This window comes from Monodelphis domestica, chromosome 1 (assembly GCF_027887165.1).
Source record: "Monodelphis domestica isolate mMonDom1 chromosome 1, mMonDom1.pri, whole genome shotgun sequence".
NCBI lineage: Eukaryota > Metazoa > Chordata > Mammalia > Didelphimorphia > Didelphidae > Monodelphis > Monodelphis domestica.
The window spans coordinates 80,708,124-80,726,753 of NC_077227.1; the positions used below are offsets into that span (position 1 = coordinate 80,708,124).

An 18,630-nucleotide genomic window follows, 5' to 3' on the forward strand; every position below is an offset into this window, starting at 1 on the left:
TACAAGGCAAACAAAAAGTAATTTTGAGAAGGGCACTGGTGATTGGAAGGAGAGGCCTCTGTCAGGGAAATTTAAATTATTCTTTTGTAAATTATTATTTTTCTCCCAATTAATCTTCTTACTTAAACCTATAGAAAATGCCTTCGCTCTGCCCTTTCAGCTCTGGCACTACCACTATAGTGATCTGTCAAATGTAGTCCACCTACTTGTTTGGTCCAGTTAGGAGGGTTTTCCAACAATGACCATGTTTGCCACTAGGTCCCAGAACCAGAGCCCATATTGATTTGTTCGGGCTTATTCAGGCACATCTTAGCTATTATTCTTAAAATAATATTTTCCTTAGATGGTCAAGCAAATTAGATCCCATAAACCCATGTGGTATTCTTATAACCCTCACCATGGGTAACTATAACCAACAATCATTAAGTTATACATTTTCCCACAAGAGGGCACCATACAGATTCTTAACTCTGGCAATATGGTATTGTGTGATAGAAAATGTATTGAGTTTGGCATCAGTAGACTGGGTTAGATCCTAGACCTTGCACCAAGAGTATGGTCACCAGTAATTAATTACTTAATTACTAATGAATTACTCAAGTCAGAATGACTTTTATGGTAGTTTATTTACAAAAAGAGAGAGTGAAAGTAAGGAAAATGAGAGAGAGAGAGAGAGAGAGAGAGAGATACTCTGGCCTAGTCCAAACCAGGCAGGGCTTCAGAGGCCCCAGTAAAGGGGGGCACAGAGGTTAATTAAATAAGGCTTCTAACCTCAAGGCCTACTCCAAGACAAGGGGTGCCTCCAGAAAAGTCAAAGAGAGAGTCAGCCTTTTTCACTCACCCACCTACTGAACTCCTCCAAGGCCAACTTCAAAGGGGAAGAACCCTCACAGGAAGTTACCACCATATTTAAAGACAGTTCTTTGCATCACTTCCTGTGCCTTTGGTCCACTTTTACTTGGACCAATGGTGGCTTTTACTTTGCTTCAGACTGCCTAGGGGGCAGTCAGTTGTTTTTGATTTGTCACTCTCTAGCACACATGGGTCATAGACCCCACACACTTAAGGTTTAAATGGGGGTGTATACATTCCTGGTAGCTAAAATCTAAAGAATAAATAGAGGAGAGTTAACCCCATCTTCACCATATGTAGAAATATGTTTATTGGCCTGTTATCTCTCCTATTTAATCATAAGCTCCTTGAGGGCAGGTACTGTCTTTTGCCTCTTTTTTATATTCTCAGTATTTAACATAGTGCCTGGTATATAGTAAGCTCTTAATACATTTTCATTGATTGGGGAGTAGAAGCCATTGTGAGGAGAAGGGTTAAAGAGGTAATGAATAATGAGGAAGTGGAGGCAGCAGCTCTAAAATACTCATTAATGAAATTTGTTAACAAAAGGAAGGAGCAATATAAGAGTGTATCTTGGAGGGGCTTTTATGTTCCATGTGTGATATGGAAATCACTTTAAAAGACTGATATATATTAATTTAAGGTCGCCAAGGAATTCAGCTATGTAATTCCTAAATGAAAACTCAAGTCAGCAGTCAACCTTTTATGGAGTTTTTAATTACAAACAGGAGGAAGAAAGGTATGAGAGAGAGAGGGGGGGGGGGGAGGGAAGAAGGGAATAGGGCTTAAATACTCCCTCTGTTTAGACTGGGTCAAAGGCCCAAGCCCTTAGATAGCTGAGGCAAAGAAAAGAGATCAGTCCCTATCACTCACGTGACCAAAATGGAGAAACAGTCTCAGGGGCCTCCACCTCCAGCCTCCTTCAGAGCAAGCCCTCCTCTCAGACCTCTCCAGGAGCTCTCCCTCCAGGACCTCTCTCCTCTCAGACTCCTTCAGAGCAAAACTTCTCAGAGCAAAACCTCTGGAACTCCTTCTGTCCTCAGACCCCGCTATCTTTAAGGAAACCATCTAAGTCCCCTCCCCTCAGTTCTCACATCTACCAATCACTGTCCATGTCTCCCCTGTGCCAATGGTGGCTCTAGCTTAACCCAGTACCGCCCAGAGGTCTGTTTCCTTTGCACATGTCTGTTGAAGGTCATATTCTCAAATAATTAAATCTTGATCTTTGCTGCAGCCCTTCCTAAATCCTGTTACCCTTAGTAGGGTGGAGATTGTAAGTTCCAAGACCTGGTTCTGTCATTCCAAGTATCTCCATTGTATCAATTCTAAAATCAATCATGACTCAAAGAACTTCCTGTTCTATGCTTAAGCATAGGTCAAAGCCCTTTCCATTGTTTAGCAAAAGGTTTCTGTCCTAAAGTAGTCTTAAGTAGGGAGGAGAAGGATCCTCCCGTGCCAAGGAGTTTCACATTCCAATAGAGTTCTTACTATCAGTAGGAAATTTTTCAAGTATGAAATTTCCCAATGGGGAAATTTCCAACATTCATAAGTCTAAGAAATTTTAAGGTTTACACATGCAAAGTGTTGAAGCTCATCTAACAAAGTATTTTAGATCTAGATGCATATTATAAAGGCCTCCCTACTATAGCTCCATAATATTTTCTTTTTTTTTTTAAGAATTAGTTGAGCATTAATTTTTTTCTTTTTCCTACCTCCTGCCCCCAAATGAAGAGAAAGAAAGGAAAAGAAAAAGCTCTTGTAGCAAATGTCCACAGTCAAGCAAAACAAAATCCTTTCTTGGCCATTTACAAAAATGTATGTATCATTTTGCTCCCTGAGACCATCACCTCTCTATCATGAGGTGGGTGACATTCTTTATCTTTGGTTTTCTAGAATTGTGGTTTCACTATATTGAGCAGAGTTCTAAAGTCTTTCAAAATTGTTTTTTATAATGTTATTGTTATATATATTGTTCTTCCTAAGTGTCATCCCACTATTGGGCATTATGCATTGACCAAAGGAAGTCAAAGATGTAAAGAAATATATACACACACATGAAAATATCCATAATAGCATTTTTATAACAAAAAACCCAAAAGCAGATAGGAAAATTGTTGATTTGAGCATAGTTGAATAAGTTATATCATATGAATGCCATAGAATATCATTGTAGTGGTTTAATTAAAGCACTTTTAAAATTGCACAGGGGCAAGGGAGAGAAGGCACAGAGGGAAGGGAGAGAAAGCACAGAAAGGGTCAAATAAAACAATTTATTACTACGTGATTATGCACACATATATTCAAAATCCATTATATACAGTAAAAATTCATGATTTCCTCATACAGTTGTCTTCCCTATTCTTCTTTATGTCTTGGAGTTCTAGTAGTTGATGACTGAATAAAAACATTCAAACAAACAAAAATAAATATATGCAGCCCATTTTTCAATTTCTGCTCTTCTATCATGATATTTCTCTAACTTATGCCTTCCTTATGGGTACAATGAGAGTTTCAGAGATTCACAACTAGTAGAGATCATAGAGATTCAGCAATATGTAGGGGTCCATTGACTGAGAAAGGGGTATATGATCCCCCCAAACCCTCTTACATCAGGTGGTCTCTAAGGTCCCTTCTGTCTCTAAATCTTATCCTATGAATGCACACGTCTTCATAGAAATTCCTCATGGATGTTCTAGTAAATGTGCTCTCCTACATGCTCTCCTGCTGCTGTAATTTGAATCATCACCCTGGTTGTATTTTTCTTTGTGTATATATTTGGTGTATCTCTTCCTCCCTTCAGCCCAGATTATCTTGTTTATTCTAGAGACAGGGAGCCCCATGGTTAGGAAATGGCTTTAAAACAGTTAGTATTGTGTGGAAGAAAGAGCACTGACCTAGGGTTCAGGGTGCCTGAACTATGGTCCAGGCTTGGTCACAGACTGACCGAGGGGCCTAGAGCACGTCCCAACTTGGTTTGAGATTCTGTTTTCTCATCTTATAATGAGGGAGGAGGGAGTGAACAAGAGTTTGTAAGCCAGACTGTTGTTGCATGCTATCTTGTTCATGAATGTTGTGCAAAGGAATATGATAAAAATGGAGAGGCTTTCTAGTCCATGGTGTTCTCTTCAGATAAGCGGTTGTTTTCCCATAGCCCACTTAGCTATTGTTCCCCTTATAAAAATAACCTGACCTAATATGCTGCATTCATGGTGTGTGACTTAATTGGAGAATGGTAATTACTATTTGGAGAGGCTGCTGCTGCTGCAGGGTAGAGACAGTGCTGGTCCTAGAGTCAAGAAGGCCTGACTGTTTCCATAATACTTGACATTTATTAGCTTTGTGTCTCTGAGCAAGTGACTTAATTTGTCCCTGAATTTAGACTTTGAGACTCATCTATTTAGTCACAGACATATTGGTGGAGGGAGTTACTCTACCAGGACTTCCCCACGTTGAGGAAATCTCAAATCCTTTGGGTAATTACCATTTTACAAAACTTCATTATCCCTTTAAAATTGAAATTATTAAAAAGCTTGTTGCTGCCTTGAGTGTGATTTTATGGAGTTTTAGTCCTTTCTCTTCCAAAAAATTAGAGTAACATGATTGTAGTTTTCAAGGTTGATTCAGTGAGCGAATACATTTTCATATGTAAAAATTCAATATAGAAGCACTTTGCTCATTGCTATGCACATACATGCACACATACACACACACACACATCCACACGTGGGTATTTTCTAAGGGGGTGGGTAAAGCTCTACTGTTCCTACTTTGGCAGTGCAGATACTGTCTATACCAATTTACTTGCCTATTTACAATGAGCTCATTTAAAAACTGGCAGAGTAGTTGCTGGAAATTTTTAGCATTGTTTTTTTTCCCCTTTTCTTTAAGTATCAGCTAGCTATTCACTAGAAATCTGGCAGATTTATGAATAACAAGATTCAGTCTATTTCAAGTGGTTCATATTTCCTCAAAGTCTAGCCTAGATTATTATTATTTTTTAAATGAATGGTATATTGTCTGATTGTTGCCCTTGCTGGCTTTAGTGGCCATTCTGTGACTTTCTCTTAGCAAATAGCCTATTATATTGGCGATTTAAACATCATCTTTGAGGTTCTGTATCTCGCCTCATGATTGTGAACTTAGCAGAAATGATTAATCTCTAGGAAGCTGCAATATCACAGCCATTTTTTGACTGGTATCTGTGAAGCACACCACATTGCCTGGCACAGAAATCATGGGCTAGCCATCTCACAAGCCAGAGAGATCCCAGATAGTGGTGAAGGTGGAAGGCAGCAAGAATAGGAGGCTATCTTCTATTACTGTTCAAGGACATTGACCCTGTGCAGCTGAAGTGGCCACACTGTTCTGTTCATCTTGTTATTCTCCTTACTTGTTATATATACATTTACTGTGCATATATATATATTTACTATGTATACATATATACTTACTATGTGTATATTTACTTACCATGTGTATATATACTTACTATGTATACATATAGACTTACAATGTACACATATATACTTACTATTATTAGGGTGGGATTCTGGGTAAGGGAAACACAAGAGGAAAACATGTAAATAAATATTGCAAACCTTTTCATCCTTTATCACATTATGTAGTCATTGCTTTGCTCATAGGATCATAGAACTTACAGATAGAAGGGAACCTTCGAGAGTCTGACTCATTATATAGATGAAGAAAATGAGAACCATAACGGTGAAATAATTTGCTCAGATTCATATAGTTGGAAATAGCAATACCAATCGATCCCCAAATGGTCCCAGGTGCCAACACTGCCATGGTCAGACAAAGGTTGCTGCATGGCATCCATTTTTGGTAATGAGTATCCTTTGGGGGTCACTGTAGTATTGCAGAGAAGCTTGATTAAGAAATGCAAAACTTACTTGGGTATAATAAATTTGTGATTTACCAAGATACTTAAAAAAGCAGTGCATTGGGGTTCATTGAATTTCCTAGTAAACTGAGCCATTGTAGTAGAGCCAAGATGGTGGAATAGGAGGAAGAAGTATAGCCCAGCTACTCTGCCACAGCTCCACGAGGATCTAGAAAATGTAGCACACCAAATTTCAATCAGGAAATCCAAGAAAAAAAATCAGAGTGAATTGTTTTTTTTCCAGTGCAATGGCTCCCTAGAGAGATAGAGAGATCTATGGGCACTGGGCACTGAGTCTGGTCAGGAGTGTGCCACACAGAATTCTCCAGTGTACAAGGGGCTTAAAGAGGATAAGGCTATACAATGAAGTAAGACTAGGTCTCATATCCATACTGGAACCTTGTGTAGAGTCCAGGAACAGATGCCAACTGGAAAACCCTGTGATTTACTTCCCAGTTCAGGGTCACAGATCCAGTGTAGACTGAAGAGGAGACTTGTGCTTAGGGGTTAGATAACTTTATTAGAAGTAAAAGATTTCAGGGGCAGCTGGGTTGCTCAGTGGATTGAGAGTCAGACCCAGAGATGAGAGGTCTTGGGTTCAAATCTAATCTCAGACACTTCCTAGCTGTGTGACTCTGGGCAAATCACTTAACCTCCATTGTCTAGCCCTTACCACTCTTCTGCCTTAGAACCAATATCCAGTATTGATTCCGAATGTAAGGGTTTTAACAAAAAAAAAGAACTTAAAAGATTTCAGGACCCCAGTTTATATATCTCACTCAGAAGTGTGCAGAACCCAGTGTTAATATCAAGTCTGAAGTAAAGAAGTAGCTGAAAAGAAGGATGAAATATGGAATTCCACCATAAGGAGCTACTATGGTGACAAGAATGCCCAAGACACAAAGTGAGAAGAGAAAATATCCAAAATATCTAAAAAGACTCAAAGAAAAACATGGCTTAGACACAGTTATAATCAGAATTCCTGGAAAAGGTAAAGTAAGAGATAATTTTTAAAAAGAGCTAAGACATTATTTAAAAGACCAAATGAAAACCCTAGAAGAAAAAAATGAGAAAACAAATGAGAGTTATAAAAGAAAGAGTTGGAAAGATATTTAGCAACTTTGAATAAGAGATACATAACCTTAGCTAAGGGGAAAAATTTCAAAACAAAAAATCCTCTGAAAATTAGAATTGAAAATTTGAAACTAATGGTTTCATGAGACAATACAAAGTATTAGAACTAAGTCAAAAGACTTAAAAAAACAAAGATAAAAGTAAAAGGGGGAAGAAGCATTTATTAATCACCTACTACAGGTTGGCACTTTACTAAGTGCCAAGAATTTTACAAATAGTTCAATCTATCCTCATAACAATCCTGTGAGATGAGTGCTATTACTCACCTTTTAGAATTGAGGAAACTGAGGCATATAGCAGTTCAATGACTTGCCCAGAAGGATATCTGAAGCTGGAGTTTTAAACTCAGGCATCCACTGGGCCATCTAGCTGACTAGAAGAAAATGTTATGTATCTCATCATGAACATCAACCTGGAAACAGATTAATAAGAGATAATTTAAGAATCATTGGACTACCTGAATTCCAGGATCAAAATAATAAGCGATGTTGCCCAGGGTCTCCTAGCTATATGACTCTATATTTCACATCAGTATATTTTCGGTTTTGTATAAGATGACCAATGTGGAAATGTTTTTTGCATAATAATACATGTATGGCCCAGATCAAATTGTTTAACCTCTCCAAGTGGGGGGAGAGGGAAGGAAGGGAGGAAGGGAGATAATTTGGATCTTATAATTTTGGAAAACATGTTGAAAATTATGATTACATGTAATTGGGGAAATTAAAATATCTTTTCATTTAAAATAAAGGACTAAACAGGATAAACTGTTTCTATTCTAACATGGGGATATCCCATATATATTTCCTCGGAACTCTGGCATTGCATACTAGGCTATAGAGGATCTGGAAGTGATTTTGTTATGTTTTGATCATCTTCAAAAAAGAATGGGATGGGAAGAGTAGAGGAATACAATGGGTATGGGGAAGGAAAAGGAAGGATGGAGAAAATGATCTCACAAAATTGAAGAACATACACAAAAGTCCATACAAGCCAGGAGAAAGGGATGGAAGAAGCAGGTGACCCTTGGTATTCTTATTTGAACTGGTCAAAGGAAGGGGGGGGGGAAATATATATATATATATATATATATATATATATATATATATATATATATATATATTCCTTCCCCTCCTTTGACCAGCTCATATAGTTCATATCTATATATATAAAGGGAAGGAGGGACAGAGGGGGAGAGAGAAAGAGACAGAGAAAGACACAGACAGAGACCAGGATCAAATAGCTAGGAAGTATCTGAGGTCAGTTTAGAACCCAGGTCCTCTTGACTCCAGGCCATGCTACCTAGCTGCCCCAAAACAAATTCTGAAAGAAGTTGAGAAACAAAGAGGAGGAAACGTCTAAGAGAACAGAATATAGGGAAATAAACAATTAATAATCATAACTGTGAATGGGATGAACTCATTCAAAATAGAAAAGGATAGCTGACTAGATTAACTATTTTTAAGATTGTATTTTTAAAAAAATAATCTGTGAGGGGGCAGCTAGGTAGCACAGTGAATAGAACACCAGGACTGAAGTTAAGAGGATATGAGTTCAAATATGACCTCAAACATCCTTTAGCCATATGACTCTGGGCAAGTCATTTAACCCCAATTGCTTAGCCCTTGCCATTCCTCTATCTTAGAAAGGATACTAAGAAGCAGTAAGAAGGTAAGGACTTTTGTAAAATTAAAAATATTTAACCTGTGAAGTTTCTTCTAAATTTTAAGTTTCTATATTTTCTGTCTTCTCCCTGAAGTCTATTTTATTCACTGAAGTCAAAAAGATTGTTTGTTTGTTTTACAGAGAGAATACCAGTGCCTGGCTGAAAACCAGCCCCTGTACCACAATGAGCTCTGGTAAGTCTGTCTGGAAACTGGTTCTTCCTACAAAGTAAGGTGGCTGCACAATATTACAGATAGAGCCATGGACTTGGTGTCAGGAAATCTTGGATTTGAATTCTGCCTCGTTTGCTTCCTAGCTGTATTCCTTCCCAATAGCTAACCTTTCCCAGTCTTATTATTTTCATCTAGATTATAATACTTACCCCACGATTCTTTTGGGACTCGAGGGCAATAATGTGTAGAATACTTTGCAAACCTTAAAGGGCTATGCAAATGTCAATTATTATCATTATGTTCCTCTGAGGCTCATGAGGCTGTTTCTTATTTCCAGTGAAATTAGCCTGCCTGAGTGGATGAGGCCCCTAGTTGTACAGGGTATATTGGTTAAAGGGACAATTAAAGCAAAATATATCTTCCCTTCATCCCCAGTGATGGAATGTGCCTTGGATACACTCCTAGTTTGCAAATCTTCCTCATATGCAAAGTGAAAGAAGAGACTGGTACAAAATACCAGTGGTTTTAGGGGGCCGTAGTTGGAAATGTTGCTTTAGAGGATGATGTTTGGTATATATTTTGTCAGATAGTAGATGAACTTATTTGATTTGAAATCAATAGATACAGCCATTTTATTCCAAGACTAGAAGCTTTATCACAAGGGTCAGTAGCTTTCCAGGGCAAGTGTACCATAAGAACAATATTGGGGTCATGGAGGTGATGGTGGTGGGATATCTGAGGAAGAGAGAACTGACTAAAGAAGTTTTACCCCAGGCTTGGAGGAGCACCAAGAAATTGGTAGGCTCGAGCTAATTTGATGGCAGTTTTCACGGCGATTTTAGGGTGTACGTTCCTAGTTGGAGAAGAGGAAAAGGATGGAATTTGGGGAGGCGGCTTGGAGCATCATCGTGTTACTCTGTGACAATGGTTCTCAGAATTTCACATCTCACAATTCCATAGCCACTCTTCCTTTCCAACCCCCTTACCTTTTCTTTAGAAAAAAAGAAAAGGAAGGGCATCTTTATGCTCCTAGTGGAACTTCAATGCAATTGAGCATTTCTTATCATTTAACTAGCATAAGAAACTTCCTCTACCAATGCAGAGCCACATTTGCTCTATAATGCAGTCTTAGAGACTTGTCTGGGCCACTGAGACGCTACGTAACTTTCCCATGGGCACTCAAGTCAGTATGTCTTAGAAGTAGGATTTGAACCCAGTTTGTCTTCACTCCAAGGTCCAGGTTTCTATCCTCTGCTTCACATTGGGGCACAAGGATTTCATAGGCTTTGGGGATTCGGATTTTAAAGTTCCAAGGGTCCTTAGATGCTGTTGAGACCAACCACTTCATTAAGAGATGGTTAATTAATGATGCCTAGGAAGGCAATAAATAGACTTGTTTGAGGTTACATAGTTAATAAGTATCAGAAGCATAATTGGAACCTGGCTCCTCTGATTTCCAGTTGTGCCTTTGTTATAAAGCTTTGTACTATGTGGTGGGGATAGAGAGACAAAATTAAAAAAAAGAAAAGCAACAGATCCTTCTCTCAAGGGGCTTATATTCTACGGGGAAGAACATTGGATATCTAGTGACAAAAGTTTGAGTGTTGGTTCTGCTGCTGACTAGCCATAGGATGTCAGGTGATTTACAAAGCCTCTCAGCATCTGTTTTCTTATCTGTAAAATTGGAATATTACTTACATTCCTCCCTCCCTGGGTTATGGTTTAAATTTCCTTTATTCTGCTCTTAAATACACACAATAAGGAGTATTTCCATATATAAACTAGAACAACAGAAAAAAAAAGAACTATATAGAAAACTACACAGCTTGCATTTTTAAAAGTAAGTACTAAACTCAGCATGTTACTTTCAAAGAACCTTTTACAGGGTTGTTATGAAGAAAGGACTTTGTAAACTGGGAAATGCTAAGTAAATATGAACTATTATTATTATTTCTATTTCTTATTGAACGATCTCCCTCTCCCAGTCCAAAATGCTAATGCTGGTCTTAAGGGCTGACTTCACCAAAAAAAACTTTTTGTTTTAATATCCCTCATACTGTTTCGACAGATAATTTTTAAAGGGTAGGAAGGAGACTGCAGAGAGGGAGGGTCTAGATTGAAGAGACTTTGCTTTATTTCATTCATGCTTAGGAATCTCCCCTCTAACACACACATTCAGCACCATCTCCCCACCAGATTGTTATTGGGTAATTCCAGGTTGCATAAATGCATCCGATGCTTCTGTCAATCCTCTGGTAATAGTAACCCCAAGTCTGATGAACATAGTCTGGGGCAACACTGGTGGGAAGGTTGCAAATTGAACTGAATGTGCTAGTAACCATTTTCTCTGCACTCTTTTGCTCTTTTTCCAGAATGTGAAGTCGATATTTCAAAAACAGTGGTAAATGGATTAACCTCAACCAGTAATGGTCAAGAAAAAGGTGAGATGAATGATAAGAACCAAGACCTACCACTTTGGGCATGGAATAGGAAAATACTTAGCAAGGGGGTATTTGTAATTTATTGATAAGTCTAGAAGGAACCTTGGAATTTTGAAGGGGGTCTAGGTAAATTCCTTCATTTTTCAGCTAAAGAGACTGAGGCACAAGAAAGGAGAATGACTCAACCCCAACATCCAGGTCTTTCAATTCTCAGTATACTAAGTGGTGCCCCAAAAGCCTGACTCAATAGTTCCCTTGGTAGTCTTCCAAAATTTCCCTAAAGTTTCTTAGTGTCTGATTCAAGCTCTGAATGGTAGAGCTGGAAGTGACTTAAAAGATTATCTAATTTACTCTATTCATTTTACAAATGAGAAGACTGAGGCCTAGGAAATGAAGAAATTTGCCCTGGGTTACACACCTTGGAAGTGACCACGCCTGAATTTGAACCCAGATTTTCAACTTCAGGTCTAGGCTTTTTTTTCCCATTATGCCACTAATTACTCTATCATTAATCACAGAATATTCCTTTTGGTTTGGAAGTCAAAAGTAATCATTCCAAACCCCTCCTCAAAGATTGCAGCCCCTCCACATCATCCCAACAAAGACTGTATAGGATCATTGATTTAAAATGAGGAAGAACCTTTGAAGTCATCTTGTCCCACCTTCTCATTTTGTAGATGAGAAAGCTGAAGACTTGAGAGGTCCCAAGATCCCAAGAAGTACTGGGTAGTCTTGAAGCTTCCATTCAATAACTCTGAAGTGATGAGAAGTTTCCTCCTCATCTCACAGTTTTGGCTGACCATTCTTGCCCAGTCATTAAAAAGAGTTATGTCCAGACTAGGAATAAAAAGACTCAGTTCCGTCATTGGCTGAGCAAGATTTTGGATGGATTATCTAATATTGGATCTCTGATTTTTCTTCAATTTTGAAATGAAAGTATTAATGCACATCCCTCTCTCAAAAAGAAACCATGATGAAGTGTGGTTAAATAAAGAAGATTTGGTATGTTCTGTCATTCTGTCAAAAAGTCACCAAACACAAATCTCTATTAAGAGGTATTTCCTCTACATTCATGGTAGAACCATGAAGTATGATAGTTGAAAGGGACCTGTGGGAACAGTTAGGTGGCTCAGTAGATTGAAAGCCAAGCCTAAAGATGGGAGACTCTGGGTTCAAATGTGGCCTAAGACAATTTCTAGCTGGGTGATCCTGGGCAAATCACTTAATCCCCATTGCCTATCCCTTATTGTTCTTTTGCCTTAGAACCAATACACAGCATTGATTCTGAGATGGAAGGGCTTAAAAAAAAAAAGGAAGGAAGGAAGGAAGGAAGGAAGGAAGGAAGGAAGGAAGGAAGGAAGAAAGAAAGAAAGAAAGAAAGAAAGAAAGAAAGAAAGAAAGAAAGAAAGAAAGAAAGAAAGAAAGAAAGAAAGAAAGAAAGAAAGAAAGAAAGAAAGAAAGAAAGAAAGAAAGAAAGAAAGAAAGGAGGGAGGAAAAGAAAGAAAGGAGGGAGGAAAAGAAAGAAGGGAGGGAGGGAGAAAGACAGGGATGAAGGGAGGAGGGAAGGAAAAGAAGAAGGGAGGGAGGAAAGTAGGAAGGTAGGGAGGGACTTTAGAGCTCATTTAATTTAGGTAGCTCATTTTCCTTATTTACAAGTGAGAAGACCAAAGCCAGAGTTAAGAGACTCTTGCCTAAGGGTACTAATGACTTAGTGACATGATTGATGATGACTGTACTTGTAATAAATTGGTAGGATCCTGAGTCTTTAAAAAAAAATTAAATTATGAGCAGTATAGTTTTATCATGAAACATTGCACTCCTTTTTGATTCTTTGAAAAGTAAAGTTATTCATGCATAAGATTCTGTTAATCAAGATAATTGCTACATTCCTGGCTTGTGTTGCTTTATGCTAAAAATCCATGAGTGTTTAAATCAGAGATGTAAACTCTGCTATCAGACTAGCACAGTGGTAGTTAGGACTGTATAGATGAATATAGATTAGACTCTTATTTTAAAAAAGTCAAAATATAGATAGCATACATTCACAAAGCAATCCTGGCAGGTTTGTCATGGGTTACTTTTGTTTGTGATTGCTGTTATTCATATTAGTTTTCCTTGTGAGATAGGGATCTAGTTTGGCATGAGGGAAGGGGATTCACCAGGAAGGGGATTCACCAGGAAGGGGCAGTTTGCTGTGTGTGTAAGGTGTTTGCTGCCTGAACTTGGCCCTGCTCTTGCTCTTATTTACCATGTGTGTTAGGAGTGCTGTCCCCAGGGCTTTGAGCCAAGGTGGAGTAAGTCAGAGCTGGGAAGTTCATAGGGTGGATGTGGTAGGAGATGCCTTAAAGTTGAGGAAGAAAACTACGGAGAGCAGTGATGACAATAGCTTTGTACCTAGGGTGTGTGGGTATGTATGTGTTTGCCAGAAATGTGGCCAGGTCACTTCCAGTAGAGCCATGGGCAGGGGTGAGAGGGGAAAGAAAAGGTGCTTCATCATCTTTCCACAAGTTCAGTTTATTGCTCTGGGGACCCAGCTAGGGCAAGGGACCACCATTTAGCCAGTCAGAGAAGTCCCTGGTTGGAAGGCTGGGGATGGAAATGTACAAGTAAGATACTGATGTTCAACATTGGGTCATCTACCATGGCCTGCCCTTCCTTTCTCCTGTTCTTCATGGACAATTTAGCAGAATCATCATCTTATTAAATAGTAACCTTATTAAAGAATAATTATTGGGGACAGCTGGGTAACTCAGTGGATTGAGAGCTAGGCCTAGAGATGGGAAGTCCTAGGTTCAAATCTGGCCTCAGACACTTCCCAGCTGTGTGACCCTGAGCAAGTCACTTGACCCCCATTGCCTAGCCCTTACCACTCTTCTGCCTTGGAGCCAAAACACAGTGTTCACTCCAAGACAGAAGGTAAGGGTTTTATTTTTTAAAAATATTAATAATAATATAACATATTATGATTGTTAATAAAGTATTATTAGTTATTAATACATTTACTGTGTCCCAAGCAATAAGGTGCTAAGTTCATGGACTAAAGAGAAGGAAACAAAAACTTAACATCTTGTACCCTCAGTTCTGATTCTTTGCCCTTCCCCATCCCTTTCCCACCAATTCCCTTCTGCGCATGGGTACTGAGTAGAATGGTAAAGAAATTGAACCCCACTGGTTGGATGCTGGGTTGGGAGCATAAATAGGTTGGTTTCCAAATCCCCCTGTTGGGTACAGCAAGAGAGAGAAGGCAGAGATTTCTCCTTAACAGGCTTAGCACTTAATGAAGGATTTAGGGATGAGAGCTGCCTTTAATGAGGTGATAGTAGGGAGTACGAGATGGACTCAGAGAAATGCCTTAAACCCGTAACTTCCTACACATGAGATTTTGTGCTTCCCAGTTGGCATGAGAGCCTTTCATGTATTCTGGTACCGACCTCTCCATTGTTAGGGCCCTTCTAGCCTGTATATGTTAGGAATCAGGGATCAGGTGCTTGAAAATCCTTGGATAGAAATGAAGAGATCCAAAGCACTCTCCCCAGAAGATTTATTTTGTACATGTAAGTGTTTATCGTGGACCTGCTATTTACCAGGCACTTTGTTGACTTTGGGAATATAAATATTTTTTTAAAAATCACCCATGCCTTCAAAGAACTTACATTCTGCTGAGGGCAGGTAGTGAGGCATAATATGTGCACAGAAAAACATACAAGACATGTGCAAAATAAATAAAATTTCATTTCAGAGAGGGAGAGGCCATGATGACTGGGAGAAATCAGTGGAACCCTCTCGCTGGTGTTGAGCCTTAAAGAGAGACAGAGGGTTTCAAGAATTAGAGGGGAAGAAGGCAAAGGTGTGAAGATGGGAAATGGAGACGTATCCCGGAAACAGCAAATGGGACCATTTGGCTATAGTATTGAGTGCATGATTAAGAAGTAATGTCTAGGGGCAGCTAGGTGGCTCAGTGGCCTGGAGATGGGAGGTCCTGGGTTCAAATGTGGCCTTATATACTTACTAGCCATGTGACCCTGAGCCAAGTCACAACTCCAATTGCCTAGTCCTTACTGCTCTTATGCCTTGGAATCAATACTTAATATTAATTCTAAGACAATAAGTAAGAGTTTAAAAAAGAAAAAAGAAAAGAAAGTTCTTAAATGCCAAACAGGAATCTATATTTGTATTTATATTTTCTGTATTCATTTGCAGATGAATGCTTTAGCAGTATTAATTGCAGGCTGGATAGGAAAAGGGAAGGACTGTTTGGAAGAGGTAGTATATTTATTTATTTTAAACCTTTATATTTATATATTTTAAACCCAATACTATGTATTTGTTTCAAGACAGAAGAACAATAAGGGCTTAGGTAATGGGGGTAAAGTGACTTGCTCAGGGTCACGCAGCTAGAAAGTGTTGACCCAGTAGAATATTGAATCAGTTCAGGTGAGAGGTGATGGGGACCCAAACTGGGATCATTGAGGTGTGTGTGGATGTCACAGATGTTGTGCAGCCACCAGGCATTCTCTGATGGGGTACCATATTCCAGGATAGTAATGCACTGACTGTATTTCTGTAATCCCCTCATCCATTGCCTTCCTGCTGTGTGTCGCCTGCATTTGGGTGGGTGTTGTATGGAGGATTCCCCAGATCTGGTGCATGGGATCACCAGGGAAAGGGAGTTATTTTTACTTGTTGCATCTCCTGCTCTTAGGATTGTTCTGTGTGTGTGTGTGTGAGCGCGCGCGCCCGTGCAACTTCCTCCTATTGTCATCACTGATTTCCTCAAGTGCCTGAATGTTCCCAAATGTTCTTTTGGGTGCACCATTTGCCCTTTTGTGTTTTCAGCTACTGACGACCCTTTATGTGCACGCTCTATTTCTGCTGTTAAAATAATTCCTGTGAAGAAAGTGACAAACTCTTCTGGCCTAGTCCTTCCTCCAGGTATCTCTCCTCTCTGTGGGTATGGTGGTTTTGTTTTCTTCTCTACCCTCCCCATAACCCTTCCTCCAGAATGTGGATATTTTTACTTCTTAATCCATTCTAAAAGACACTTTTAGGCTTAATCTTGACTTTCTTCTTTGCATGCTGAAGATGCTGTCTCCTTTCTCTTCCTTTCTCTGTCATTCTCTCTCTTACCCCCTTTAAATTTGTTCTCTATATAAGGGTATGTGTGAGTGTGTGTATGTGTGTGCATGTATTTCCATGAGCCAGCAAATTTCTGACAGTAACCAAGAGAATGAAAAATCCGTTGCTCTGGGAAAGTGATTTAATTTGGGGGATGGGACGGGGGTTCAAAATGAACCCTAGGATGGATCTGATGGTTTGGGACACCTGGACCTACTCAGCATCTTTCATTTTTATTATATTAGATATAGAACTCCAGTCTGGGAGCAAAACTCTTGGGGCTCTTCTCAGGATCCTCTTCATTGGGCTTAGTCTGATGGGGCTGCTCTGACTCCCCATCCCAGACCTGTCCTAGTGATTGTTTAGACTTGTCTCTTGTGGGTACCAAGTCTGAGCCATGCTTCTTAGGACATTTCCAAAGCACATTTGCCTTACTTACTCTTAAGGCTACCATGATTTCCTGTCTCTCATGTCCAAGTTATGAGTGCCAGGAAATGGGCTGAAAATAAAACATCCACCAATCTCACATCTTATCTTTGTGCAGAAATGGGTATATGGTCAGGTCATAAGCATTTGCTGAAGTTTACAGCATTAATTTCCTCATTGGTTAACCTATAAATTGACTGAATTTTCCCATGCACCCCCCGACTTTTTTAAAATGAGAGGAACCAGTGATGTTTTACTTACATTTGGTTGGGACATTGACAGTGCAGAGCTGTCTAGACCCATGGTACCAAGCAGCTTCTCACTGGAAATGAGAAAGTGGGCTCTTCTGAGTCAAAAGCAGAATAGAAATAGGTCTCACTTCTCTCTGCCCTGGGGCTAGGAAGGGAAATGGAGTTAAATGCATCAGAACCTCCTCACTCCAACTCAATGCAAACTCCCTAAAAGGAATCTCCATCTCCTCTCTGATCTTAGGTCAGAAAAAGAGATAGAGGCTTCAAAAATCCTGCGTTTGATGATAATTCAACCTTGTTGAACAGAATCAACTTAACCTTCTAAACCTGTCTGCCTTAGGTCGGGATCAATTCCAACCAAATTTATTGTGGCTTATTTTAAAAATCTTTTCTCCCATGTCAGATGGTTCTTAAAGGTGTTTGAGGACTGTTTGAAGCTGTATGAAAATATACAGACAAGAGGTCATAGCAAGTACACAGACAGGTTTGGAAGGCTTGGGGTTTCAGTCTTTTAAGTGACACTACTCTAGCAATTCTTTTCATTTTGGGGAACTATTAAGACCCTGGAACCCTTGCTTTGTCTTCACAGGTGAGACTGCTTTTCTGTGTAGTCTCATCCAGGATTTTGGCTAGCTAGTCCTAAAAGATGTCTCTCTTTCCCAATAAAAAAAACTCAAAGGATGATGGGTATCTCCTGGACTAGATAACTCATGCATGACCTGCTGTACAAAATTAAAAGGATAGTCATGAAGCATAAGGAATTTAAGCCTTAATTGATCTGCATAGAGGAAACATAGATTACCTAAAAATGAATTTCATCAAGGGAATAAACATGCTTACATTTTAAAAAACTGATTTAGCTCTCAAGAGGGGTCCTACATTTATTTGGTTTTCATTGTTTGTCTTGATATTTCATATCTCAGAAATGATGGATGCCTTTTAGAGAGAGATTTGTAGAGAAAGGTTAATTTGAAACCATAAAAGTGTTTGAAGGGTGCATTGGGGTGTGAGTTTGTTCCACTGATTTCCAATCTGATAACTATTTTCTTAGCCAACTCTATACTGCTGTTGTTTGGGATTTTTTCAGCATTTTCTTCTGGGTCCTTTCTTTCCAGATATGGATCCCACAAAAATTTGCACTGGAAAAGGAATGGTGACCCTCCGGGCATCTTCTACACACAGGGAATCTCCGAGTGCCAGCCCTGTGAGCCCCCAGGAGACCGTGCTCTCAGAAAGTAAACCAGGTGCATTTTTTACTCCAGATAGAAGTACTTCTTTAAGTGAAATTGGATGATGTAGGATGTCATCTTGCTGCTTTTTAGAGGGATCTTAACTACTTTATCTAGCTATCTTTCAGTGCTCCCAGGAAGCACCTCCATCTCCAGCTGCTTACACACAGTCTTAGATCATTAAGTACCTGTTCTCAGTGTGAATGCCAGCTGGCATTCTGAAGCAATGCCAACTTTTTCTTTATTCTTGCTAGTGGCTTGGTGTGGGGAGGGTGCAGATTTGTAGAGTACCCAGTGTTTCTAATCCTACCTCAACTCCCAGGATTGCAGCTGAGGATGGGAGAATTGCTTTGCTAGGTTGGCCCAGATCATCAGTGCCTCAATCCCTCAGGAGAACAACTGAGCGGAATGTTCGGCTTGGGAGGGCCACCTTTGGAGGCAGGA

The 18,630-nt window shown here is 39.4% G+C and overlaps 1 protein-coding gene across 50 annotated transcripts in view; it reads left to right on the forward strand.

Moving 5' to 3' along the window:
• SORBS1 (sorbin and SH3 domain containing 1) overlaps positions 1-18,630 on the forward strand; it is a 322,212-nt gene that overhangs the window by 164,858 nt on the left and 138,724 nt on the right. For 31 of the 50 annotated variants that reach the window (XM_007478756.3, XM_056802102.1, XM_056802006.1 and 28 more), the window contains exons 4-7: positions 8,693-8,745; positions 11,097-11,165; positions 16,002-16,097; positions 18,073-18,201. In XM_007478756.3, the coding sequence (XP_007478818.2) occupies positions 8,736-8,745; positions 11,097-11,165; positions 16,002-16,097; positions 18,073-18,201 (304 nt within the window). In that variant the 5' untranslated portion in view covers positions 8,693-8,735. The remainder of the gene's footprint in view (positions 1-8,692; positions 8,746-11,096; positions 11,166-16,001; positions 16,098-18,072; positions 18,202-18,630) is intronic. The other 19 variants (XM_056801998.1, XM_056802112.1, XM_056802016.1 and 16 more) reach the window with 1 other exon arrangement.